The 26,826-nt window shown below is 44.0% G+C and overlaps 1 protein-coding gene across 2 annotated transcripts in view; it reads left to right on the top strand.

The window, feature by feature from the left end:
* Positions 1 to 26,826, top strand: part of CIST1 (colon, intestine and stomach enriched 1) — a 102,009-nt gene that overhangs the window by 62,525 nt on the left and 12,658 nt on the right. The window contains exons 3-6 of one of the 2 annotated variants that reach the window (XM_088463963.1): positions 1,086 to 1,142; positions 4,987 to 5,061; positions 5,573 to 5,686; positions 10,439 to 10,501. In XM_088463963.1, the coding sequence (XP_088320089.1) occupies positions 1,086 to 1,142; positions 4,987 to 5,061; positions 5,573 to 5,686; positions 10,439 to 10,501 (309 nt within the window). The remainder of the gene's footprint in view (positions 1 to 1,085; positions 1,143 to 4,986; positions 5,062 to 5,572; positions 5,687 to 10,438; positions 10,502 to 26,826) is intronic. The other variant, XM_088463964.1, reaches the window with a different exon arrangement.

The following is a 26,826-nucleotide window of genomic DNA, read 5'->3' as shown; positions in this document are numbered from 1 at the left end:
CGTGAATAAATTATCCACTGCGATGCCCTACGCAGCTTCAGGCCTGATAGCGTGCAATGAAGTTAGCAATTTCTGAGTAAGGTCAGAATTGTGCAAGTGTGCGTGAGGCTGTGATAGTACTCGATTGTACCAATGTTTTCGCAGTCTTGCTAATCATTACTGATGTGTGTAAGGTAAAGTGGGCGTCCCTGTGTAGTGCTGTGGCGGCACACTGTGATCGCAATGAATTAACATAGTATCGCAGTTGAACTGTGTGTGTAATCGCTATTGTATCCATAAAGAATCAGGCCCATAATCCTTGTGTGACCAAAGCCTTTAAAATAAATAACTCTCAAGCAGTGGCTACTATTAGGCAACTAGGGAATCACCTGACACCAGTTGACCTACCAAAATTATTTCATGAATGCAAAGAAGCTAAATGAATAGAGGGGTGCAGCAGGGGCGTAACTAGTCCTAGGGGGGCCCCATAGCAACATTTTCTTGACCTTCCACCCCCACCCACCGCTGCAGTGGACTACTAAGTGCAGGCAGACGCTCACCTGCTAAGCCATGTTTGCGGCTCCTTCTTTGTTTGCAGAGTGCTTCTGCAGGCACATCTGTTGTCCAGGTTAGAAGGTCCTAGAGAGGGCCTGGGTCAGCGACCACCCCTACTGCTCTGCCCATTACCACTGCAGCCACGTCTGTATAGCAGCGTGGCCTCAGCGGTACATCAGGCAATGAAATAGGGGAGACTGCTGCAGCCGCCTTTATAAAACAATATCAATAATCAGCTAGTACACACTGGGCCACTAGGATGGCAATAGCGATCGCAATGGATTAGCATACTATCACAGTGAGACTACGTGCATAATCGCTATTGCAATCGCAGTTGCGATCCGTAATGAATCAGGCCCAGTGTTGGAAATGGTTGTTTAGGTTATTGATATAAGTTTGCATGTTTTAAGACTAATGGGGAGCCAGTGCTGGGAAGTATCATAGGGAGATCAATGGGGAAGAAGATACAATAATCTCACTGTAACATTTTTATCCCCAATTCCACAGATTAACAATTGAGTTACATTTTGATAATTGATTTGTATTTACAGGTAAAGATAACAGTTCTACTGCAACAACACATTCTGCCAACAGCTCAACAACAACTGGTAATTGACAGAGTCTTGTACATACTGGGCCTGATTCAGAAGAGCGCGCTATTGTAGCCATGGCTGCGTCTTTGCCACAGCGCGACTGCATCTTTATGCTAATGCCGCGGCCGAAATTAACTGGTTTAGCATCAGTGATTCCAAGTGGAATAATCTGAGATATAAATGTGGGATATCAGGTACTTAATCTGTAAAATATGTAGATGATCAGTCAAAATAAATATATTTATTTTGTGATGGACTTTGTGGTGTATATAGTTCTCATTGCTGTGTATGTATTCTGGTGGAAGGTTACAACGGATCTTATTATTTGTTTGTATTAGTTGGCTTATGAATCTCTAGTTTTTGTCTTTGGTTTTCTGCAGTGTTTCAGTAAGGAAGCATGCTCACTCACTGTGTCTAAGTTGTTAAGAAACCCTTATTAAAATATAAGTCACAGACTTAACAGACTTGGTCTGACAGTTGTTAATAGGTGATAATATGTATAACTCTAGTCAATGATGACACTATGTTCTTAATTAGAGACCCCTGCTGACTACAGATTTATGTTAGAGATGAGCGGTTTGGTTTTGGTGAAAACCGAACACACGCGAATTTGGGTCTTCTCACCAAGTTCGGAATTCGGATCTAAAAACTGGTTCTCACGTATTTTGGAATGAATTTTCAAATCCCTCCCTTGTGATTTCAGGTTCTGTGAGGTGGTCACCAGGGCCGGTTCTCCCGTTACGCATGGTACGCAGCTGCGTAAGGCGCCACATAGTGAAGGGCGCCTCAGCTGCGTACCATGCGGGCCGCGGTGCAGACTGTGTCTCTGTGACACAGCTGCACCGCGTGTGTAGCGCTGACCGGACGGAGTTCGGTCAGCGCTACACAGCACAAACACTCAGCCGCCGGAGCCGGCAGCTGTATGTTTGCTTTAGCAGCTGATGAGAGTCTGTGTGACTCTCATCGGCTGCTGCTCCCACTGCAAAGCGGCGGACGGAGGAGCTGATCTCGGCGGCAGGACCAGGAGCGGGTGTCAGGTAAGTGTTTTTTTATTTTATTTTTTTTATTATGTCTCTACTGCGGGGGGGGGGGGGCGGATTACTACTGGGGGCACTACAAGGGGGGGGGGGGACTGCTGGGAGCACTACAGGGGGGGGGGACTGCTGGGAGCACTACAGGGGGGGGGATTACTACTGGGGGCACTACAAGGGGGGGGACACTACTGGGGGCATTACAAGGGGGGGGGGGACTACTGGGAGCACTACAAGGGGGGGAATACTATTGGGAGCACTACAAGGGGGGGAATACTATTGGGGGCACTACAAGGGGGGGAATACTATTGGGGCACTACAAGGGGGGGAATACTACTGGGGGCACTACAAGGGGGGGAATACTACTGGGGGCACTACAAGGGGGGGAATACTACTGGGGGCACTACAAGGGGGGGAATACTACTGGGGGCACTACAAGGGGGGGGAATACTACTGGGGGCACTACAAGGGGGGGGAATACTACTGGGGGCACTACAAGGGGGGGGAATACTACTGGGGGCACTACAAGGGGGGGGAATACTACTGGGGGCACTACAAGGGGGGGGGAATACTACTGGGGGCACTACAAGGGGGGGAATACTACTGGGGGCACTACAAGGGGGGGGGGGAATACTACTGGGGGCACTACAAGGGGGGGAATACTACTGGGGGCACTACAAGGGGGGGGAATACTACTGGGGGCACTACAAGGGGGGGGAATACTACTGGGGGCACTACAAGGGGGGGGGAATACTACTGGGGGCACTACAAGGGGGGGGGGAATACTACTGGGGGCACTAAAGGGGGGGGAATACTACTGGGGGCACTAAAGGGGGGGGGAATACTACTGGGGGCACTACAAGGGGGGGAATACTACTGGGGGCACTACAAGGGGGGAAATACTACTGGGGGCACTACAAGGGGGAATACTACTGGGGGTACTACAAGGGGGAATACTACTGGGGGTACTACAAGGGGGCACTATTACTAGTGGCACTATATAATGGGCACTGCATAGGGAGGTATCACTACTGGGGGCACTGCATGGGGGGTGGGGGGAGTACTACTGGGGCACTATATAAGGGGCTTACTACTGGGGGCACTGCACTGGGGGGACCACTACCGGGGGCACTGTAAAAGGGGCACTGCATAGGGGGGGGGGGTGCCAAAAAAATACTCGCTTACCAAAAAATTTGGGCTAGGGCCGGCCCTGGTGGTCACAATTGACTAGAGATGTCTATTATCGATGTTAATGATACTATAGGAACAAAAACAGGTCCAAGTTACATGATTTTAGCTGTTTTTATCATTTTTTAAAGAAATCCAAAACCCAACCAAAACACTTCGAGGTTTTGTCAAAACCAAAACATGATGATGATTTAGACCCAAGACTAAAACACGGGGGTCTGCACACATCTCCAATATAAATACAGTTCAAACTGCAAGACAAACAGTGATTCAAAGAAAATCCAAAGTTTGGTATAAGCAAAACAAGCAACATAGCTGACTAGCAGAGACAAGAGTAAGGGCCATCAGATATTGGGGGATATGTACGAAGCCCAGAAACGGTATCAGCGCATGTTATGTGCGCTGATACCGCTTCTCCCCGCTGTGCGCCCCTATCATTATCGGCGCTGCTATCTATAAGATAGCAGCGCCGACGGCAGGGCCATGTACGAACGGTCATAACGCATGACCGTTCGGCCGGCTGTAGCTGTCGTTATCGACAGCTACAGGCTGGCGTTAGCTTATCCCCACGGCTCCATGCGGGGATCTCGCGATACTTGCCAGATCCCGCGCATGCTCCGTGGAGCCGGCCGGGAGAGAGACACAGCGCATCAGCACTAGGCTGATGCGGTGCTGTCTCTAGCGGGTAGCGCCGGAGGGGGGAGTTAACGGTCCCCCTGTCCGGCCAATGAGATGTTTATACATCTCATCGGTAGTGCTTCCTGCTTCGCCTCGGTAAAGAGGCGAAGTGGGAAGCGTTAAAGCGGCACATAAGCTTCTATTAGGCAACTCCATCTTTAGATTGGTGGAGCTTGGTGCATATGGAGAGTGCAGTCAAACCACCAAGAACTGCATATTTAGAGTTGATGCATTTTGCCCATTGCCTGTAAAATGACAGTTACTGTAGGAGCTGATTGGTTGGTACTTTGGGCCTCATTTGTTAGAAGATCTGCGCATGCACAGTATCTATACTGCACATGTGCAGATCTCATTCTGTGAGCCCGTTTGCAGTTAGCGGAGCGGGTTCAGGCAGCGTCCCAGAAAATGAGGGAGTGTCATGCCCATTTTCTGGGTGTGTTGAAGCTAGTGGCTATGTCCTTGTACGCAGCTTCACTGGCTTCAGCTGCATGAAACCACTAGTCATCCTGAGTAACCTGGGGGTGGATCACAGAAGCCAGCAGGAGGTGTCTATTACACAAGACGCCTCCTGTGGCATTAGCATATTATTGCACAGTAGCTGCGTCCAAAGATAATTGTGTACAACTCTGTATCAGGCCCAATGTTTGGAAGGACATTGTTTTTTAGTTTTGTTTTTTTTACTCGTTTCCTTCATTTTGTATGTGCCGACCCCTACGTTTATATATGATATGGCCCATGTATTGCATTGTATCACATCTTTCGCCCAATTCAAAAAATTTCTTATTTTGAAAGTTTGCCTGATGGTGAATAATAAGACGGACAAGTTTGTGTCATAAGTGAGGCAACTAATGCTGCCACTTCTGACACTCTGGGAAAACACAGTGTAAACTATACAAAAACTATTAAATAATGAAAAATAGGGAATGTGATCACATATTTATTTGATATTTCTTTATTGCCAGGTGGCACCTCATCTACTTTAAAAATAACAGCAAATGCAAATTCTACTAATACTTCGGACAGTGTAACTACACCAGGTAAAGGCATAAAGCATATTTTGTCTCACAATAGCAGCTTAATCCTTGAATGCTAAGAGGTGAAATTTGAACAAAGGAGTGGCAAGGAGAACAAGTTTGGATTATAGCTGTAAATGAGAAAAGGGAAACTAACAATTAGGTATGAGCACTGAAGGTTCCGGGATCCCCCCCAAAATGTGAACAATATTGAAAACAAAGTTGAATATAAAATAAGCTGCACAATTTTAGTCATCTCAACAATATTGAAAGCACCAAATTGAACACTGAATAGCCAAAACAATCATGTCCTTGTCATGTGAAACTAAAGTATGCTTAATTGACACTTTCATCGATATTATGAATTTCATTAAAACCAAGATATTCTTGAAGGTTTTAGTCTTAAGGTACAAAACAGTGATTGATTTCATTTAGATACATCTCTTTTAACTATGCTAACTAGTCATATACTTTATAGTCACTGGCCCCTGGAGAGCATATTAAAACATTTCTCTCTATTTGTCTTATCATGTAGCTACCAGCCATGTAACTTATGCTACTTCTACAAGGACTCAAACAGTGCATGTATCTACTATGATCTCAAGTCCAAATGTGTCAGAAGCTGTCACTGGTATAAACAATCATACAGGTGAGAATTATCTTTACAACACAATGTGCAAAATGTAATTTAACTCGCTCTAAAAAAAAATCAAAAAATATCTCTTTAACAACTATTTCCTACCTGTATTTCTTCCTACCACTCTGCTACCTATCCAGTCAACCCTATCCTTTCTGAAATCAGTTGTTCAGTGTTCTGTGCTCATCACAGCTTTAACTAGAAACTAATCTCTACCCCTCCCCTGCAATCTTTTTCATCATTATGTAAAAAATGCAGTAATTATGCTTATTGTCACCTAAATCCTCTCTCAGATTATGTATTACATATACTCACCTTCAGGGCTGTAGAAAGTGTGGCGTTCCCCAGTGCTATAGGGAGCGTGGGCAAATTGTGTGGACATGGCCACTCCCCTACAAAGACAGTATTACAAATAATAATTGTTGCACCCCTTAGCCAGGGGCAGATCTGTGTTTGTGTGTGGTGGGAGGAATCTGATCAGGGCTTCAGATGGATCTCTTGCACCAAGGATAGTGTTTGTGCAAATATGCAATGATAATGATGATGACAGCATCTTTCACATGTGGGTGTCTTTTAAATAGATGTTGCCATTTCCAAATACAGGTGGAAAACTGCAGGTATTTCCAAATGCAGAAAACAGTCACAATTGCACCCGCTTTACACGCAACTCAGAATCAGACTTAATATCTGCATATAATTATCCTCAACTGATAAGCACTGGATGCATACACATGAGTTACCAATGCACCCAGAAACACCTTTTATATGATTGACCTGTTGAATTCAATGGGAGAAGCACTGGTAGTAAATAAATACATATATTTATATAATTCTTTCTTATGAATGGTCAGACATAATAATAACAAACATAAAAACAAGGGGCAAAAAAAGCCCAGTACAGACCAATTTTTTAAATATAATATTAAACAGAAAAAGAACAAAAATGTGAGTCAGGTAACTAATGTAAGGGAGGGGGGAGTAGAGGAAAGTTAGGACATGTGAAGGTGGGGGGGGGTGTCACGAATCAGTATAATAAAAACAAAAATACAAAAAGCATCCAAAGATGGAAGGTTATGGCAGCATAGATAGAGACAGAAAAAATAAATAAAGTAAAAATGGTGTTTTATTCGCCACCCATGGGTCCACTCGCAAAATTAATACTCAAGAGAAAGGAGACATGGGCCTATGTTCAGCATGCAGCCAGAGAGCCCAGACTTGGGTAAAAACATGTCCTCGATCAGGAAGGTAATAAGTTATCTCCTCCATGGCCGCAACATGCCAAATCTGAGACTGAAGAGCAGAGAGGGGAGGGGGAAAAGTATTTTTTCCAATTTAAAGCAATCAAGGATTTTGCTGCTGCCAAAATATGTGCAGCTAACTTTATGGAAAATTTGCCAATGCCTGGGGCGGGTTAGCACAACAGAAATATCCAGGGGTCTTTTGTTATCGGAAACCACCAAGAGGGAATTTAAGAGGCCATGAACCAGGTCCTAGAAGGGAACAATATTCAGACAAGTCAACCATATATGGATCATAGGGAATCGGTATGAAATATCGACAGTCGGGATCCTGGTGGTCAGAATCCCGATGCTGGGATCCTGGTGGTCAGAATCCCGACGCCAGGATCCCAACAGGGTTAACATACAGACACTTGTTGGTTGGTATACTAACCCTCCCTCTTTGGTGCCTAACCCTAACCTCCCCCCTGGTGCCTGAACCTAACCCCTAAACCTAACCCTCCCCCCTACCCCGTTACTTACCTTTGGCATACCGACGGTCAGGATGCCGGCACCAGGATTCTGACCGGCTTCGGTATTCTGGTGCCGGTAAGGTAAGCGTCAGCATCATGACCGCTGGGATGCCAAATGCATACCGATCATAGTACCCTTGTTGCCACAACCCCGTCAACAATCAGGTGAGGAAGACGGGAACATTTTGTGAAGTCTCTCGGTAGTATAATACATTTTGTATGCCATCTCCTTTATTTTAATTGCAATAGAACTTTTATCTATTCCCAGTCTCATATTGTCCCATGCCTCATCATCTGGAGGAGGTCTGAGGTCCTGCTCCCAAGCAGATTCATGGGGCCTCAGAGGAGGAAGGGTGACATCTAGAAAGAGGGCATAAAGTTGGGAGATTAAGCCCATGGACAAGGGAGAGTGTTTACATAGATTCTCAGAAGGAGTATGGGCTCGAAAAACAGAGAGAGAGGGAAGGGAGTGTAGAAAATGGCGAATTTGAAGAAACTCAAAGGGGCTAAATGTCTGGGATGGGGATTTTTGTTGCAACTCAGACAGAGATAGCCTTTGGCCCTGGTTGGAAAAATCAGCAGGGAATTTAAATCCCACTCGAAACCATTTACGAAGCTTCGTGGAAGAAAATTCAGGAGGGAGCTGGGGATTATGCCAAATAGGGGTCAGGGAAGACATTGGTGAGGAGAGTTTGGTATTACATTTGTACAGTTTGGTATTACATTTGATAGTGGGGAGCAGTTTAGATGCATCGGGTCAGTGTGCAGAGGAGAGACCCCATAAGGGGGTCAAATCTGGGAGATTGACATAGGCTGATTCAATATCAAGCCAAGAAATAGAGTTCGGATGAGAGTAGGAAGTGATAATATGGGAAAAATGCCAGGCCAGATAATGCAGTTTAACATCAGGAATCCCTCTACCACCGCCCAGAACTAACCTCCCCAAAGCTTTAGCTGCGATTTGCGGGGGTCTGTGATTCCAAAAGAAAGCAGATAAGGGCTTTTTGAATATTACTGAAGAATGACTGGGCCGGACTAGGACTAAAAATAGGCCCTGGCATTTAAAGCCCACAGACCCACCTCGTGTCAGCATCTGGCTCCTGGCCTAGTCTCCTCCCCTTACTATTCCTGACTCCTCGTACTTAGTCTATGCTCTTACAAATATAATTAATAACTTCATTAATAATTAACATACAAGTATATATCTTTGTATTAAAATACACACAACAGAGCTCATCCTGCAGGGTATTCAAACATGTGCCATAATCAGACATTTGTTATTTGTTAGGTAAAGCTGGCACTTCATTGGTTTAGGTCACACACAAAGAAAAGGGAAGTAATTTTCCCAATTGACCAAGCCCTAGTTTAGCAGTTGTAGAGATTAGATACTGTTTACTGTAGGAATCTTTAGGACAGGAGTACTAAGCCCAGAGGAGGACACATCTGTGCACAGCAAAGCAGAGCCTTAACTTCCATTTTGGTCCCCTGTGTATATAAAGATCATTGGTGTTCCCCTATACATTGTAAAATAGTGAGAGCACAAGCCAAAAGGTACGTGGTCTTACTGGGAAGGGCTGTGACCACACAATAGTACCGCCAGTTCAATCTTAGTCACATTACATCGCAAAGTAGTGCCCATTATACACATTACACCACACAGTAGTGCCTTATAACACATTATGCCACGCAGCAGCAGTGACTTATAACACATTACACAACACAGTAGTAGTGCATTATAACACAGTAATAGTGCCTTACACCACACAGTAGTAGCACCAGGGGGGTCTCTATAACGGGCCCCTGGGTCCAGGGGGGCCCCGCACTGCACACCCTGCATCCATAGTATTACTTACCTCTCTGGAGTCCCACATCGGTGCGGGGGTCCAGCGCTGTAAACACGACTGAAAAATGCCAGCCGCGACCATTTTCCCGTCATTTGTGCATGCGCAGTACTGGGAAAATGGCCGCTGTGGCCATTTTCCCGGTGATCTGCGCATACTCTATAGACTCTGGGTGCACTCTAGTGCCCAGAGTCTATAACTCCAACGCCGGCCGCCGGACAGAGAGGAGGGGGCCCAAGTCAGACTGCACACGGGCCCCCTCCTCTCTAGAAATGCCCCTGATCAGTGCTGTCAATAAGAAAAAAATTGTTTTAAAATAGTAGCATGACCCACTTACAAATTACATTACCCACTGTAGAGCTAGCCAGTTTTGACTGATTATCAATTTATCTATTGGGGAGGGGAGCGTCAAAAAAATTTAGCATAGCACAACTCCATAGAGCTGTTTCTATCTGCCTGGTGGATTAGTGAATGAATGTTTCCATACTTGTATCTATAAAAATTAGAAACAGACATACTCCTTGCATAATGCCCATGCAGCATCCTCATCAGCACAAAGCTGCCTCAGAGTTCCCCTCACATAGTGTCAGCAGGGAGGTGGTGCCGAGGACAGTGTCGGGAGGGAGGCAGAACTGAGGGCAGCGTCGGGAGGGAGGCGGAGCTGAGGACAGTATCTGCCGGGAGGGAGGCGGTGCTGCTCGGACGGTCCTGTGGACAGCCAGACTCGCCCATCTGCCCTTCTGGCATTTGCCCTGGTGTCGATAAAAACCATCGGCTAATCCCTACCTAGATTAGGAGAAAGTTATGTTAAAAGGAGTATTTAGAAAGCAAATGTGATGGCTGCTGACTTTAGCCAACCATGTCATTCTCTGTTCTCTTTATTGCCTTCTGGTAAGCGTTTTAGGTGTATCGGGTGTTAAACTAGTAGACTGCAGAACTGTTTTTTTTCCTGCCACGATTATTAGTTTAAATTCTTACATTTTTATTGTACTTTTATGTCATTTTATCTGACTGTAAATGTTCTTGCACTACAATTTCGCTGATACATTTTTAATGTGGATGTGACAATACATTTTGATTGATTGATTAGAGTATTTGTTCTGTTCCATGGGATGCAATGTTAATATTTGTAATTTTAACTGTTTGTGGCCTTATGTTCTGTTTCTTTCACAGGCAGTACTTATAGCATGTCCAATTTCACCACCCACTACCTAAATAGGACAGAAACCACTTACAGTGAGTAAACAACCTGAACATGTTCTACAAAGGCAGCTGCATCACCATTGTCTGTGGTACTATGAAGAATATTTATCACAATCCGCATATCAGATGTATCAAATATCACATGCAGGGACAAAGCTTGCGAGAAAGCTCTGTCCCTGCAAATCCTCTCCCTGCACTCCTCTGGGTATTTTTCACCAAAAATACCCTGAGACAGTGTTCCCCTGCCTTTGCTAACACTTACCTGCACGCTGATATGTGATCTCCTCCGTGACTTTGGTTAGATGAACGCCATTGCTCATGCTCCGTGACCCCAGTCAGCTGCTCTGTGCTGTGAACTGTAATCTCAGTTTACAGCACAGAGCAGCTGACTGGGGTCACGGAGCAAGAAGCCCAGCGATCACCGGTCACCAGCTCCTTGTGCAGGTAAGTATTATTATTATTTTATATTTTTATGCTAATTGTTTTTCTTCTTTGAAATCAGCCTGTGGTCTATCAGCCACAAAGGCAGATCACAGAAGCCTACTCCGGGCTCTGCTATCCCTGCCAGCAGTGTGTATAATATGGTACTAGATTTTAATCCCTTATACTTTTTAACATAATTTAAAGCCACAGGCATATTATGGTTGATAACGACATTGATGTTACTATTCCATTTGCAGAATAAAAGCTGCTGGGATACATAATACTGTACTGGACATTTACTTTGGGGGCGCAGTTTCAAAGCCATTCCAACCCCCGTCATGGCAAAAATTACTCCCCCTAGTCCTACCGTTTCCATGATTCAGCTTACCCTTTACACTCTGTGTGAAAATTAAATGGGATCTGTCTTCTTTTGATCATAAACAGGAATACAATAGCATACTGTCTCCATTTATTTCCGCCTTAAAAATTTCTGTTTTCAAATGATCATAAAAAGCTATCAAATAAAAATATTGGTAATTGAGATTGTGCTTTCTAAGCTGCGATCTGAATATAAAAGTGCTAAAAACTTTACTTGAAGGTCTTCTTTGACACTTCTATTAAAGTAAGAGGTATTTTATTTATTTATTATTTATTTATTTATTAACAGTTGCTTATATAGCGCAGCATATTCCATTGCGCTTTACAAGTGGAAACATTTATAGAACAAAACAGGGTAATAACAGACAGACAGAGGTAAGCGGGCCCTGCTTGCAAGCTTAAAATCTATAGGGAAATAGGCATTGATACACAAGGATAGGTGCTATCTATATTGCAATTTGGTCCGGCCAGAATGCAGAGTTTCTTGGTGGGCTGCATGATCTAGTCACACAGGAATGTCGGCCAAATGTCAGGAGTATGTGAAGGAAAGACAATATGTGAGGTTATGTGTGGACTGTGAGAGGGGATGTAATAAGACATGGAAGCTATAAAGGTTATGTGGTCAGTTCTGGAATCTGATAAGCTTGTCTGAAGAGGTGAGTTTTCAGGGAACGCTTGAAGGATTGAAGACTAGAGGTAAGTCTTGTTGTGCGTGGTAAGGCATTCCATAGAGTGGGTGCAGCCCGAAGAAAGTCTTGTAACCGTAAATGGGAGCAAGTAATGCGCGGGGATGAGAGACGCAGATCTTGTGCTGAGCGGAGAGGTCGGGTTGGGAGATATTTTGGGATGAGTGAAGAGATGTATGTTGGTGTAATTCGGTTAATGGCCTTATGTGTAAGTAACAGTATTTTGTATTGAATGGTAGAAAACCAGCAGCCAATGGAGGGACTGAGAGTGGGGCAGCAGATGATGAACATTTGGCAAGGAAGATAAGCCTCGCAGCTGCATTCATAATGGATTGTAATGGCGATAGCCTGTTTTTGGGAAGACCAGTAAGGAGACTATTGCAATAGTCAATGCAGGAAATAATGAGTGCATGGATTAGAGTTTTTGCAGTGTCTTGTGTGAGATATGGTCGAATTTTGTATATGTTGTTTAGATGTATGTAACATGATTTTGAGACAGATTGAATGTGGGGAACAAAGGACAGTTCAGAATCAAGGATGACCAGCGAGCTTGTGGGGTGGGGTGGATTGTTGAGTTATCAACAGTGATAAAGAGATCAGATTGGTAACTATTATTGGCCGGTGGAAATATAATTAATTCTGCTTTAGAAATATTAAGTTTCAGGTAGCGAGATGACATCCAAGATGAAATGGCAGAAATACATTCAGTGACACGGACCAATACAGATGGTGATAAATCTGGAGAGGATAGGTAGATTTGAGTATCATCCGCATACAGATGGTACTGAAATCCAAAAGAGCGGATTAGTTTGCCAAGAGAGGTGGTATAGACTGAGAATAGCAAAGGACCTAAGACAGAGCCTTGCGGTACTCCAACTGATAGAGGTAGCGAAGAGGAGGCAGAATCAGAAAAACAAACAGAAAAAGAGCGATCAGATAGGTAGGAAGAGAACCAAGAAAGAGCTGTGTCCTTAAGACCTAGGGATTGTAATGTTTGTATGAGAAGAAATTGGTCAACAGTGTCAAAAGCAGCGATCTCGAAGAATTAGGAGTGAGTAATGGCCATTAGCCTTGGCAGTGACCAAATCATTTACTACCGTAGTCAGTGCTGTCTCTGTGGAGTGCTGGGAACGAAAGCCAGACTGAAGTGGGTCCAATAAGTTGTGGGTGTTAAGAAAGTGTGTGAGGCGGGTGTAGACAAGTCTCTCCAGTAGCTTGGAGGGGCATTGGAGCTGGGAGATAGGACGGTAATTTGAGAGAGTGTTAGGGTCAGAATTTTGTTTTTTCAGAATGGGAGTAATCACTGCATGCTTGAACAATGATGGAAAGATGCCAGTAGAAAGAGAGATTACAGATTTTAGTTAAGGTTGGGATGAGTACAGGAGACAGAGCTTTACTAATTTGTGAGGGTATAGGATCTAAAGGAGACGTAATAGAGTAGGAGGATGAGAAGAGTGTAGATACTTCATCTTCATTTGTGGGATCAAATGAAGAGAATGTGCCAGAGGGTTAAGGTAGGGAATTGAGTAGGTCACTAGCTGAGGAAGAGAATAACATTTCATTTCGGATATTATCAATCTTGTCCTTGAAATAGGAGGCAAGATCTTGTGCACAGATAGTAGCAGGTGGCTTGGGTGAGGGAGGGCTATGAAGCAGTTTAAATGTATTAAAAAGTCGCTTGGGGTTAGAGGCTTGAGCAGAGATAAGAGATTGGAAATATGTTTGTTTGGCAGTGTCCAGAGCAGTACGATAAGAGTTGTAGATAGACTTATATGTGAGGAAGTCACGTGGAGTGCGAGACTTTCGCCACTGATGTTCTACTTTACGTGAGAGTTTTTGTAGATGCCTTGTTAAGTTAGAATGGCACGGTTGACGTCTAAGTCTACGTAATGTGTGATGGGTAGCTGGAGCTACTTCATTAAGGGCTTTTACTAGAATCTGGTTTAGGTATGATGCAGCAGTCTCAGGAGAAGTGAATGCAGAAATTGGTGAGAGTCGTTCTTGTAGAGAGGTAGATAGTTGTAGAAAGTTAATTGCATTAATATTTCTGCGGTTTTTAGGAGGTTTGGTTGATTTCACTGACATTGAGGTTGATGTAATGGAGGAAAGTGTGCAGGTGATAATATTGTGATCTGAGAGAGGGAAAGGAGCATTAGTGAAATCAGAAACTGAGCATAGTCTGGTAAATACAAGATCAAGGCAGTGGCCCTCCTTATGAGTAGAGGGGTCAGTCCATTGGGAGAGGCCAAGAGATTAGGTTAGAGAGAGTAGTTTGGAGGCATGAGGAGATTGTGGACTGTCAATGGGGATATTGAAATCACTCATAATGATGGTGGAGATGTCTGAGGATAGGAAGTGAGGGAGCCAGGCTGAAAAGTGTTCCAGAAATTGTTGCGGTGGGCCAGGCGGGCGATGGATAGCAGAAACTCGCAGAGAGAAAGGGGTGAAAGTCCTGATAGAATGTACTTCAAATTATGTAAATGTAAGTGAAGGTACCTGTGGGAGAACTGTGAATGTGAAAGATTGGGAGAGTAATATTCCTACCCCACCTCCTTTACAATTGCTAGGCCTGGAGGTGTGTGAGAAGTGTAGGTTACCATGTGAAAGTGCAGCAGGAGAGACAGTGTCTGATTGTGTTAGCCATGTTTCTGTTATTGCCAGAAGGTTGAGGTTAGTAGAAATAAAGAGGACATGGATGGATGATAGTTTAATGCAGACAGAGCATGCATTCCATAAGGCACATTTTAGTGACTTGGAGGGTGAAGGGAGGCACGCAATGTTTATAAGGTTAGCTGGATTTATAGTTCGTTGTGGGTGTGGCATGTGGGTTGGGCCTGGATTTGGAGATATGTCACCAGCTAATAGAAGCAACAGGAGCGAGATATAAATATATTTGTGGGATTTGTCTGAATGTTTTTTATGGCAAGAGGTTGTGGATGTTATGGCCAGTGTGTATAGATAAGTTAAAAGCTCATATGTGTTTGTAAGAGGAGAGGAAAGTAATGAGGCAGCAATATGTACAGAAGGATGAGCTGCAGGGAGAGTAAAGGATGTAGTAGTCTTAGAGATGATTCCATGGTGTGAGATCATTAATAGAAGTTTCTGATACGTTTTTTTCAAAACACTCAAAAATGTACAACACACAAACTACTGGTAAGGAATGATATTGTAATTACCTTGTCGTAGATGTTGTTCAATGTTTGTTCAACAGTTTTTTAACTGTTATATAAATTACACTTTGTGTTATAACACACTTAGTGCTTATAATACACGGCTGCCATCGTCATCCACGGCTGCCTCTATACTGATTCTAAACTTAATGAAAGTCTGATTGAGACATGCTACAGCTGAGCACAAATGCTAACTAATCAATGAAGAAATATGGCACTGGGTTTGTGTAAACACAAGCAGTATCCTACCATAAACTAGGCATCACTGAACAACATCCCCCACCCAGGTAATACAAAATACAATCAAGTCATGACATCTAAATCTTTGCTAACAGAAATAAATTCCATTATGCAGAAATGTAGGAACAATATGTTGCTTGCTAGATGGAGATGGGTAACATACTTTTTAAAATCCAAACAGCTGATCTGAGTGATTGCAAAGCACTAGTTAGACTATGCAGCTTGTAGACTTGGTAACATATCTGCAGGGATGAAAAGAAATAGAAGATGTTCAGCCCAGTTGTAAATTTATGCAGATTATTGTTTTTTAACTGTTATATAATTACACTTTGTGTTATAACACACTTAGTGCTTATAATACACGGCTGCCATAGTCATCCACGGCTGCCTCTATATTAGGTATTTTAGAATTTAAAGGGACATTATCACTTTTAGACATGTAGCTTTGTTATATTTTTAGGCTACAATATACATATTTCCCACTACAATATGGTACCTGCAAGCCTTATTATATAATATATACAGCAATGTCTGGAATCCCATTTAGTAATATTATTTGATTGCTGTGGGTAACGGCTCTGTAGGGTCTGACCTGCCACAAACTACATTTTGAGTTAAATTTAATGCATTAGTTAGCTTTGTGTAAGTGTGATTCAGACATCAGTTGTTCCATCCATGTTGCAGTTAGCTTCATGACACTGCAGTCTATTTATGATAGGAAGAAGTTCTAGATTTGGGGCTTTTCATCCTATTTAAAAATCTCCCCATCTGGGAATAGCCTTTGCCGGCTACCATCAGTGATAGCCTATTTAAGAAGAATTGGTATGTGTATCACATTGTTGTTGTTGCAATCTCAGGATGCAATAGCAGAAGATCTGCAAAAAATGCTTTATTATGTTTTAAAGCATTTTTTCAATAGTAACAATATACAAAATATTTTCTAGTATTAATTTTCCATTAAAGTGGAACTAGAAGCCCCAATCTAAGCTTCCAGTTTCACTGCGCATGATGGATCTGGCTTGCTGGCAAAGCCAGTGTCAGGATCTGACTGGAGGTCTTCAGCCAGAGGGCTGGAAGTCGGGAAACTAGGTTATGGAGAGAACAATAATTGAGGAGGTTGTATGCAAGTCTTCCTCATCAGCTAGAGCCGGATGTTGGCGAGACCTGACCAAAGGTGCAGAGTCTAACTTAGTGGGAGGTCTTCGCCAGTGACCCCTTCACTTGGGATATGGGCTTTTGCTGCACCCAGTAAGCAGGTCACGGGCCCCTTAGTCAGACACCTGGAACTAGCTAGAAGACTGAGGATAATAACTAAAGAAGATACTGAAATTAGGCCATGGAAAATGATCACTGGAGGTCAGTGCGCAGGAATGACTGAAGCAAACTGGAGTATACTGATGCAGGGTAAGCACTGGAGTATAGTGTTGGAGATCACCAGGAAAATCAGTTTCATGATGCAGTTCTAGGGGCTCCGACTAGCAGAATAAGAAAGTAAAATGTATTGATTATGTGAAAGTGCTGCTTGAAAAATGTTGCAAACTCAAACATGAAACAATGTAACATGGTCAATTTTTTATTGCTTGTGATATTGCAGTGTTTTAAATAGCTGCCATATGAACAGCACAAATAGTGGTAGCAGGCCAGCACATCACTGGTCCCCAGCTTGCAGAGAGTAAAAAGACATTAAGACATCCACAATCTCTCCAGCAAGGACTGGATTCTTTCCAGTGGCATATCTACATATCTGGGGCCCAGAAACTTGAACTGTTATGGGGGCCCCTTTGCAACCAGCAATAATAGAGCAACATCCATCAAGGTCCAAAGGGCCTGGCTGCCCTTGCAAGGACCTTCAGCCCCAAATGGTGGAGATTTAAAACCCCCCATAGAGTGAGACACTGTAGATAGATGCCTTTTTGCTTTATAGTGTGTTTGAACATAAGGCCAATTAGGCTTACAATTGTAACTATCATATGCTTATAAAACTTACATTTTACAGAATGATTCTGAATAACTGATATTTTGCAAGGGCATATAGACGTTTTTTTTTCTATGAATCATTTTTACCTAATTGGAGAGGGATACAATTATTTATTTTTTTATAATTCTTTATTTTAAATGGTCAATTAGAATACAATTTAACACAAAAAGGAGAACAAATATAGGGTCACAAGAAACCCAATACAGACCATATTTTAAACAATGATAGACAAACAAAACTATTCAAAAATGCTTGGTATGAAAGAGGGGGGGTAAAAACAGGACAGGAGGAAGGGAGAGATGAGGGGGTCGAGACATGACATATCTTGAGAATCAAGACATATCAGACAGTTTCTGGAGGGTAAACCTTAATCATTGCCCACGGGTCCATGCACCAAGTGTGCGGAAGGAGAAGGGGGACTGCGCTCAGCGAGCAGCCAGGGAGCCCAAACTTGAGAAAAAACATGCCTTAATCATGGAGGTAATAAGTTATCTCCTCCATGGTCGCAATATGCCAAATCTGACTCTTAAGTACAGAGAGGAGTGGAGGGGAGGTCTTTTTCCAATTTAGAGCAATAAGAGATTTTGCCGCTGCTAATATGTGTGCAACTAACTTTTTGGAAAATGTATCAATATTTGGGGGTGGGTAGCACAATAAAAATATCCAAGGATCTTTTGAGATCGGAGCTTCCAGAAGGGAATTTAGTAGATTATGGACAGAGTCCCAGAAGGGAACAATAATTGGACAGGTCCACCAGATATGGACCATAGTACCCCTGCAGCCACAGCCCCGCCAACAATCGGGTGAAGAGGATGGGAACATTTTATGAAGTCTCTCAGGAGTATAGTACCACCTTTAATAAATTTTGTATGCATTCTCTTTAATTTTGGTTGCAATAGAACTTTTGGCTATCCCTAGTCTCATGTCGTCCCAGGCCTCGGCATCTGGAGGAGAACCAAGATCTTGTTCCCAAGCATTTTCATGAGGACTAAGGGGGTCATTCAGACCCGGTCATTACCGCCGATGCGCTCAGACCAGGTCGATGGCCCCCCACAGAGCATGCGCACGACGGCACCGGCGCCGTCGTGCGCATGCGTGAGACCCGCTATGACCGTCAGCACCGGTCATAGCGGGTCTCGATCCAAAGGGGGCGAGCTGTCGATGTTGATTGACAGCTCGCCCCGTTTGGAAGGCAGGCCGGGGGGGTGGCAGCCCAAACGGGGGCATTCCCATGGGAACACCTACCATTTGGGGGTGGCCCCACTGACAACACTAGTGATGTCAGTGGAGAGCTTCCAGCTCTGACAGAGCCGAAAGCTCTCCGGGGCTTACGACAAGGGAGACCCTACCCTAGGGTCTCGTCGTAAGCCCCGATGGTCACTATGGTCTTGACCATCGCAACCATCATCTTAGGCAGCCTTACCACCGCAAAAGAGGACGTCTTGAAAATTCAACACGTCCTCCTCTTTCAGACTGACCGCACGCTCTGTGCGACTGCCTCTGAATGAGGTCCTAAGAGAGGGAAGGGTAGCGTCCAAAAGAAAGCATAAATCTGGGAAATTAGACCTTTAAATAAGGGGTAATGTCTACAGAGATTTTCAAAAGGAGTAAGGGCACAGAGGACAGATAGTGGAGGTAATGATTGTAAAAAATGGTGAATTTGAAAAAATTCGAAAGGATTAAGCGTCTGGGATGGGAGTTTTAGTTGTAATATTGGTAGGGATAACCATTGACCCTGGTCAGAAAAGTCAGTGGGGAATCTAAGGCCTGCATTAATCCACCTATGGGACCTCAAAGTAAAGGAATCAGGAGGAAACAGGGGGTTATACCAGATAGGAGTTAGAGGAGATACCGGAGAAAAAAGATTCATTTTGTGTGAGTAGAGACCCCAGAGTCTGAGGTCAAATTTAATAGTAGGGAGTAATTTGGATGCGGAAGGTCGGTGTGCGGGTAGTGTGCCCCATATAGAAGTTAACTGGGAGAGCAATATAGGCAGATTCAATATCCAACCATGAAGTAGAACCTGGGGGAGAGTATGAGGCAACAATATGGGAAAAATGGGAGGCGAGATAATAAAGTTTAACATTAGGAAGACCTCTCCCACCTCTTACAACCGACCTTTCCAAAATTTTAAGCGCAATTCTCGGGGGTCTGTGATTCCAAACAAAACGAATCAGGGCTTTTTGAATATTACTTAGAAAAACAGCGGGAACAGTTACGGAGAGAGTCTGAAAAAGATAAAGCCATTTTGGTATAACATTCATTTTAACAGCTATGATCCTACCCAACCACGAGATAATAAGACAATTTCAGGAATTTAAAATCGGCCTGCATTTTAGATAGGAGAGGTGAAAATTTTCACGAAAAAGAGTCATAGTGGGAAGTTAGGTAAATCCCCAAGTACTTGATCTTTTTGGGTTGCCACTTAAAATTAATTTGTAGGTTTTCAGCATCTCGTGGGGAAACATGGAGAAGTATGGCCTCTGATATAGAGTAGTTGATTTTATACCCAGAGATAGTGCTATAGATCCAAAGAACAGAAAAAAGATTGGGGAGAGAGATTGCCAGTTGGGTCAGGGATAGAAGGATATTGTCTGCGAAAAGAGAGATCTTAGGCTCCAAAGTGCCAACTTGAACACCCCGAATATCAGGATGGGATCCAATATGGGAGGCCAGTGGTTCAATTATAAGGGCGAACACTAGGGGATAAAGGGCAACCCTGCCTCGTACCGTTGCTAATATTGACTGGGCCTGAGGGAATACCATTAATCAGGACCATAGCAGAGGGGGTAGAGTATACTGCCAGAAGGCCAGTGAGAAAGTCACCAGACACGCCATAAGTTTCGAGAGCCGCTTTCATAAAATCCCAGGAGATCCTATCAAATGCTATTTCAGCATCTAGAGAGAGTAAAATAGTAGGGGATCTCCTGGAATTTTAAATATGAATAAAATCAATAGCACATCTGGTGTTATCCCTCGCCTGGCGCCCTAGTATGAAGCCCACTTGATCGTAGTGAATCAGGGAGGAGAGGAATGGGTTCAGGCGATTCGCAAGGATTTTAGCAAATATTTTCAAATCCAAATTAAGGAGGGAGATAGGCCTGTAGCTAGCACAGTTAAGTGGGTCTTTGCCTTCCTTGGGAATCACCACAATTCTGGTTTCCAGCATTTCAGAAGGGAAAGGATTGCCCTAAAGAACCTTATTAAAGAGTATGAAGATGGGGAACGAGTAAATCTGAAAATGGTTTGTAATATGCCACCGTAAATCCATCTGGGCCTGGGGATTTTCCATTTTTTTGAGATTTTATAGTGTGTTCAATCTCCTCAGCTGATATCTCGGAGTTAAGGAGTTCTATAGCGCTAGAAGATAACTTTGGTAATTTGGAACTAGCAAGAAAATCAGAAATCAAGTTAGACTGAGATAGAGGAGATGATGTGGCTGGGGGGGGGATTATTCAGATCAGAGTAGTAAGATTGAAAGGCATTTCTAATGGCCGCAGGATCGTAAACCAGCTGGTGGTGAGAGTCACAGATCGAAATAATATTTTTATGAGTCCTAGCAGATCGAAGACGAGATGTAAGAATTTTATCCGCTTTATCCCCTCTCTCATAAAAGGATTGGCGAAGCCATTTAAGATGTTTTGCCACCCGTTTGGAGAGAAGCAAATCCAATTCGGATTTAGTCGTTTGAAGTTCCGACAGGGTAGTGGGATCAGGAGATAGTTTATGTTGCGACTCCAGAGTTTGAAGTTTGATGGAGAGTTTATTAATCTGGGTGAGAGATTCTTTTTTGTTTTTGGAGGCCACGCTAATCAAATGTCCCCCTCAAGACTGCTTTATGTGCCACCCATAGGGTAGATCTGGAGATATCTAGAGCAAAATAATCAGAAATTTGTGCCCGTAGTCGGGATATTATCTCAGGATTATGTAGTAGGGATTCATTTAGACGCCACATCATAGGGCGAGGACGAGAGAGAAATCCCGAAATATCACAAGATATAGGGTAGTGGTCAGACCAAATAAGCGGGTGAATAAGGGCCGAGTGGAGATTGAAAGCAAGCTCGTGGCTGAGCAGGATCATATCAATACGGGAGTATGAGTTGTGGGGTGAAGAGAAAACGTATAATCGTGACCGGAAGGTTCTTTCACTCTCCAAGAATCACACAGGAGCTGGGACTTCATGATACGGAGGAGAGACTTAGAATGTTGGGAAGCCAATGAGGAAGAGGCTGAGGAAGCAGGAGCAGAACGGTCCAAAATGGGGCTTAGAACAGCATTAAAATTGCCAGCGACAATGAGTTCCCCTTGATGTACTCGAGTAAGAAGAGAGTCTAACTTGGCAAAAAATTCTTTTTGGTGTTGATTGAGGGCATAAATATTTACTAGTGTACATAAAGTATTATTACGCTTCCCAACCAATACGAGGAAACGGCCTTCTTTATCAACATGGGTGTCAATGAGTTCAAAAGTGAGATGGCGAGCAAATAGGATTGCTACACCCCTTTTTTCAGCGTTATAATCACAGGCATGATAAGTATCTGGATATGGCTTACAGCGTAATTTGGTGTGGGAATTATACAAAAAGTGGGTTTCTTGAAGGAAAACCATGTCGGCTTTATGAAGCTTAAGGGTAGTAAAAAGTTTCCCATGCTTTTGGGGGCTGTTGAGCCCTTTTACATTAAAAGAGAGAACACAGACCCATGGGCAACCGGCGAAGGCAACATGCAAAAATATAAAAAATAGAAACCAGGATATGTCGTGATTGGAAGGGAAAAAAATAAGGGAAGACAAAGGGGAAAAGAGAGGGATCAGTTGGTCATCTGACAAAATAGGCCAGGACCAGTGGCACTGACAAAGGGGAAGGATACTACGTGTCTGAGAGACACCTAGGTCAGCTAGGGGGCTAAAAGCCCTGGTGGGGCGTGGCGAGGCATAAAAAAAAAACATTGCAGTGGAGATGGGGACAAATCAGAGATCTATCCCTCTTCTTTAAGCCAGAGGGAAAAAAAATTAGAAAGAAAACAATACTAAAGGGCAAGCGGAGCAAAAGAGTAAAGGGAAGAGAGGAAAAAAAAAAAACTGAGGAACAAAAAACAAAACAGATAGACTAATATATATACACATATATACACACACACACCAGTCTAACAAATACAGCAAAGAAAATAAATAAAAAAAAAAAAAACCACAGCATATATAGTAAAAAAAAATATATACATAAAACTATCCTAAATGAAAAGAAAAAAAAAAAAGTAAAGTAAATAAAGATAAAACCAACTCGCAAGAACATAGTAACAAACAGAGAAAAGGCACCCTGAAATAACATAGATAAACATATCATAATATATTTAGAGTGTGCAGAGAATTAGTCTGGCAAAAATAAAGACCAGTGAAGGTCATTGTATAACCAAAAATTACTGTATGAAACAAATGAGAAACTTGGGGTCGGAAATCAAGTCATAGGAGGCGGAATTGAGGAAGCCTGTGAGGAGGGGACAGTGGACCACTCCAAATCTGGAGGAGTCTTCTTCGGTCTCTGCGGGAGTGCAGGTGTTGTAGAAGAATCACTATGGCCCTGATTCAGAGCCGGACACTCTGACCAGAGCGCTCTCTCTGAATCAGGGCCCACCTCCATAAATATGGAGCGTCCTCCTGGACGCTCGTATAGCTGTGGGTCACCACCCACAGCATATACGAGCGTGCAGGATGATGGTCACGATGGTCTTGACCATCACCACTGCGAGCAGAAGCCTGCGGTTGAGTTTCTCAACCGCAAGGCCAGGAGTGATTTTGGCTCTATCAGAGCCAAAATCACTCCCACTGACATCACTAGTGATGTCAGTGGGGCCGGCTTCAGACGGTAGGCGTTCCCTTGGGAACGCCTCCGTCTGGCAGGCACGCCCACCAAAGGGGGCGTGCTGTCAATCAACATCGACAGCACGCCCCCTTTGATCAGACACAACGAGCGAAGGAAAGTCCTTCGCTCATCGCATCTCGCGCATGCGCACGACGGAGCTCGCTCCGTCGTGTGCATGCGCAGTGCAGACCATCGACCCACTTGCGAGCAGACAGCCGCTCGCGAGTGGGTCTGAATCAGGGCCTATGTTCCTTGTGGTTACCCAGTTTAGAGAGCAGAGATTGAGCCTCATCGGAAGATCTGGCAGTGAGCATTTTTCCCTGATGCCAAACCAGGATACAGAAAGGGAAACCCCACCCATATTTGATGTTGTTCTGGTGAAGCAAGGAAGTAATGGATCTAAAATTTCTGCGTTTGGCTAATGTGATCGGAGAGAGGTCTTGGAAGATCTGTAGGGTGGAATTATCAAAGGATATAGAGTCAAGTCGTCGGGCTTCCCTCATGACTGCCTCTTTCGCAGTGAAGTAATGCATTCTGAGAATGACATCTCTGGGTTGAGAGGTATCTTGTGAGCGAGGGCATAGAGCCTGATGGGCATGATCCAAAAGGAGGTGATCTTCGGGAGTTTCAGGAGAAAGCTTGGTAAAGAGACGTTTAAGGTAAAGTTCAAGGTGCACTTGTTCAACCTCCTCCAGGATCCCTCGAATTCTTAAATTATTCCTCCACGCCATATTGTCTTGATCCCCATGGTCTTCCTGTAGTTGGGATATGTCTTGACGCATTTGATGGAAGTCAGTCTCGAAAGACTGCTGGAACGATACCACCTCCTCTACCCGTCTCTCAAGTTGGTCAGTTCTGCCACCAATTTCTGCAATATCGGTTTTCACTGAGTGAAGGGCTTGAACCGAGGTCTTCATGTCTTTAACTTCTTTAAGTAGGGAGAGAAAGCCTCGTCGAGTGATGGGCGCAAGATCATCATCCTCAGATTGTGGTCATTAGAGTGTTCAGGTGTGGTAGGTCTAGGGTGGGCAGAGGTGCTTTGCCTAGTGAGGAATGAGGTGAGGTCACCACCAGGTGGTTTTTTATTTTATCTAGGCATCGTGTGATAGAGCGGCAGGGGTGGTCACAAAAAAATATGGGCAGTGTTGCTCCGCAGGCGTAGCTCAGGGTCAAAAGGGATAACAAATAAAACTAAAAAAAAAAAAACATTAGGGGACCGGAGGTCACCATTAGAATAAAATCACTAAAAATTATTTTGACAAAATTGGAGAAACCTTCTTCTTTAAACAAAATCAGCAATACTGGAATGCATTTACAGAAAATGGACACAAGAGGGAGCTCCGACACCAAAGATGAGCAGCAAAGGCCAGTTGCAGATTCTTTGAGGGGAAAGTAAGGGGGCAGGGAGCCCACAAATAAAGGGATCAAAATATATAATATAGTAAAATAAAATAATGTTCTTGACAAGAAAAAAAAAGTAATGTAAGGGACAAAAAATTTAAATAATGGGCAGATGGAAGGGAATGTCCCCACTGTCCAGAGGACTCACCACTCACATCTGAGTATAGGGCAGCTAGTCAGCCTCAGGGTACCAGGTGGAGAGCAGCACACACAGAGCAGGGGCCAGGCAGGTGCAGGAGCCTTGACAGGAGAGGGCCCAGAGCGCAGGTGATCAGGCTCTCAGGAGGGTAATCCTGCAGCAGCGTGGACAGTGAGGCTGCGGGCGGGCACCACAAAAGGCGGTGGTTCCACACTTCCGGCCGCGTGTATGAGGATGGAGGGCTGCTATGTGCAGGGAGCCGGAGTCCAGCTGGAGGATCCGCTGTAGCGGAAAGAGGGTCAGCAGCAGGCTTGTTGGGGGATGTCCGGTAGAGGACTCGGTAGTGCCGCCGGTGGATGGGAACACTCCGGGCCCAGAGATAAATCGAGGCCCCGGCTTCAGAAGGACGTGAAGGCCTCAACCCAGCAGGGGCATAGGAGATGCCCCCCGATTCTGAGGGTCACAACACTCAGGACAGGGAGTCAGCAGGGTCAGGTGTGAGTCACCAGGAGCGGGTAGAGGATGGAAGGACTAAGGTTTTGTAGGTACCAGTCGGGAGCTCTGTAAAGGCACGTCCGCATCCGATGCCTACCAGGCCACGCCCCCCGGGATACAATTATTTATGTTATGTATACTGTGTGTCTGTTTGTTCAGGTTATATCTTAATAGAAAAAGATTAAAAGTTAATTTTTAAAGCATCCATTTATCACAAACAAGTAGTGCCCCAGCAAAGAGTCTTCTTTGTTCTTTTTCCATTGTGAGTTTTTCTCTGACTCTGGGGAGCACCACCAATGCACTAACTCTGATCCACAGTGTGGCTATTATTATTTATTGAAGTTGGTCCAACCATTAGCAAACACAATATCTTCTTGTCTTGGTCCAGTGGACCCAAGAGTAGTACTCAGTACTAATCTAGTGCGACTCTCACCCCCCATCATTCCCTCTAGATGTAGAAACCTCACAGCAAGTGAGAGACCGTAGATAGATAAAATAGACATATAGATGTAGAAACCCCCCAGATAGTGAGACACGATAGATAGATGTAGAAAGTCCCCAGAGAGTGAGACACTGTAGGTAGATAGATGTAGAACCCCACCCCCCAGAGAGTGAGATACTGTAGATAGATAGATGTAGAACCCCACCCCCCAGAGATTGAGATACTGTAGATAGATAGATGTAGAAACCCCCCAGAGAGTGAGAGGCTGTAGATAGATAGATGTAGAAACCCCCCAGAGAGTGAGAGGCTGTAGATGGATGTAGAAACCCCCCAGAGAGTGAGAGGCTGTAGATAGATGTAGAAACCCCCCAGAGAGTGAGAGACTGTAGATAGATGTAAAAAAAAAAAAAAACACAAAGTGAGAGGCTGTAGATAGATGTAGAAACCCAACAGAGTGAGAGACTGTACATATATAGATGTAGAACCCCACAGAGTGAGACTGTAGATAGATGTAGAAACTCCCCAGAGAGAGAGAGAGAGAGAGAGATACTCTAGATATATAGATAGATATAGAAACCCACCAGAGAGTGAGACACTGTAGATAGATAGATGTAGAAACCCCCCAGAGAGTAACTGTAGATAGATGTAGAAATCCCCCAGAGAGAAAGAGAGAGAGAGAAATACTGTAGATAGGTCACATACAAAACCAAAACTTACTTCCTCTGTAGAATCCCAGCTATTGAGCCTCCTGAGAGGGGGATTCCAGAGATCCCAGAGTCAAGTCTCTCCCCCACACTGCATGCTCCTGCCTCTGAGCTGCATCCATCACTCAGTTAGCTCAGCTTTCAGTTTGTGGTCAACACTGCAGGACCAACTGGTAGATGGGACAGCACAAATGAAGATGGGAGCATCTACTGGCACCTAGCAGTACTGCAGTCAGCAGTGACACTAGCTGTCTATTCTGCGCCCGGCCAGCTCAACCCATTGACTTATGATTCTATCACTAAAACAACCTTATTTTAATAACACACAATTAACTTAAAAAACTCCTTTGACTTTGTTGAAGAATTCACTAATTATTAAAATAAGTTTGCTTCATTGGTTAGTTTCACAGTAGATCCTAACAAGGCCATTTATGAAGTGTCAGTT

This window comes from Taudactylus pleione, unplaced genomic scaffold (assembly GCF_031769625.1).
Source record: "Taudactylus pleione unplaced genomic scaffold, aTauple2 ptg001531l, whole genome shotgun sequence".
Taxonomy (NCBI): domain Eukaryota; kingdom Metazoa; phylum Chordata; class Amphibia; order Anura; family Myobatrachidae; genus Taudactylus; species Taudactylus pleione.
The sequence above is the reverse complement of the archived record's forward strand: the minus strand, read 5'-3'. Positions and strand labels throughout refer to the sequence as shown.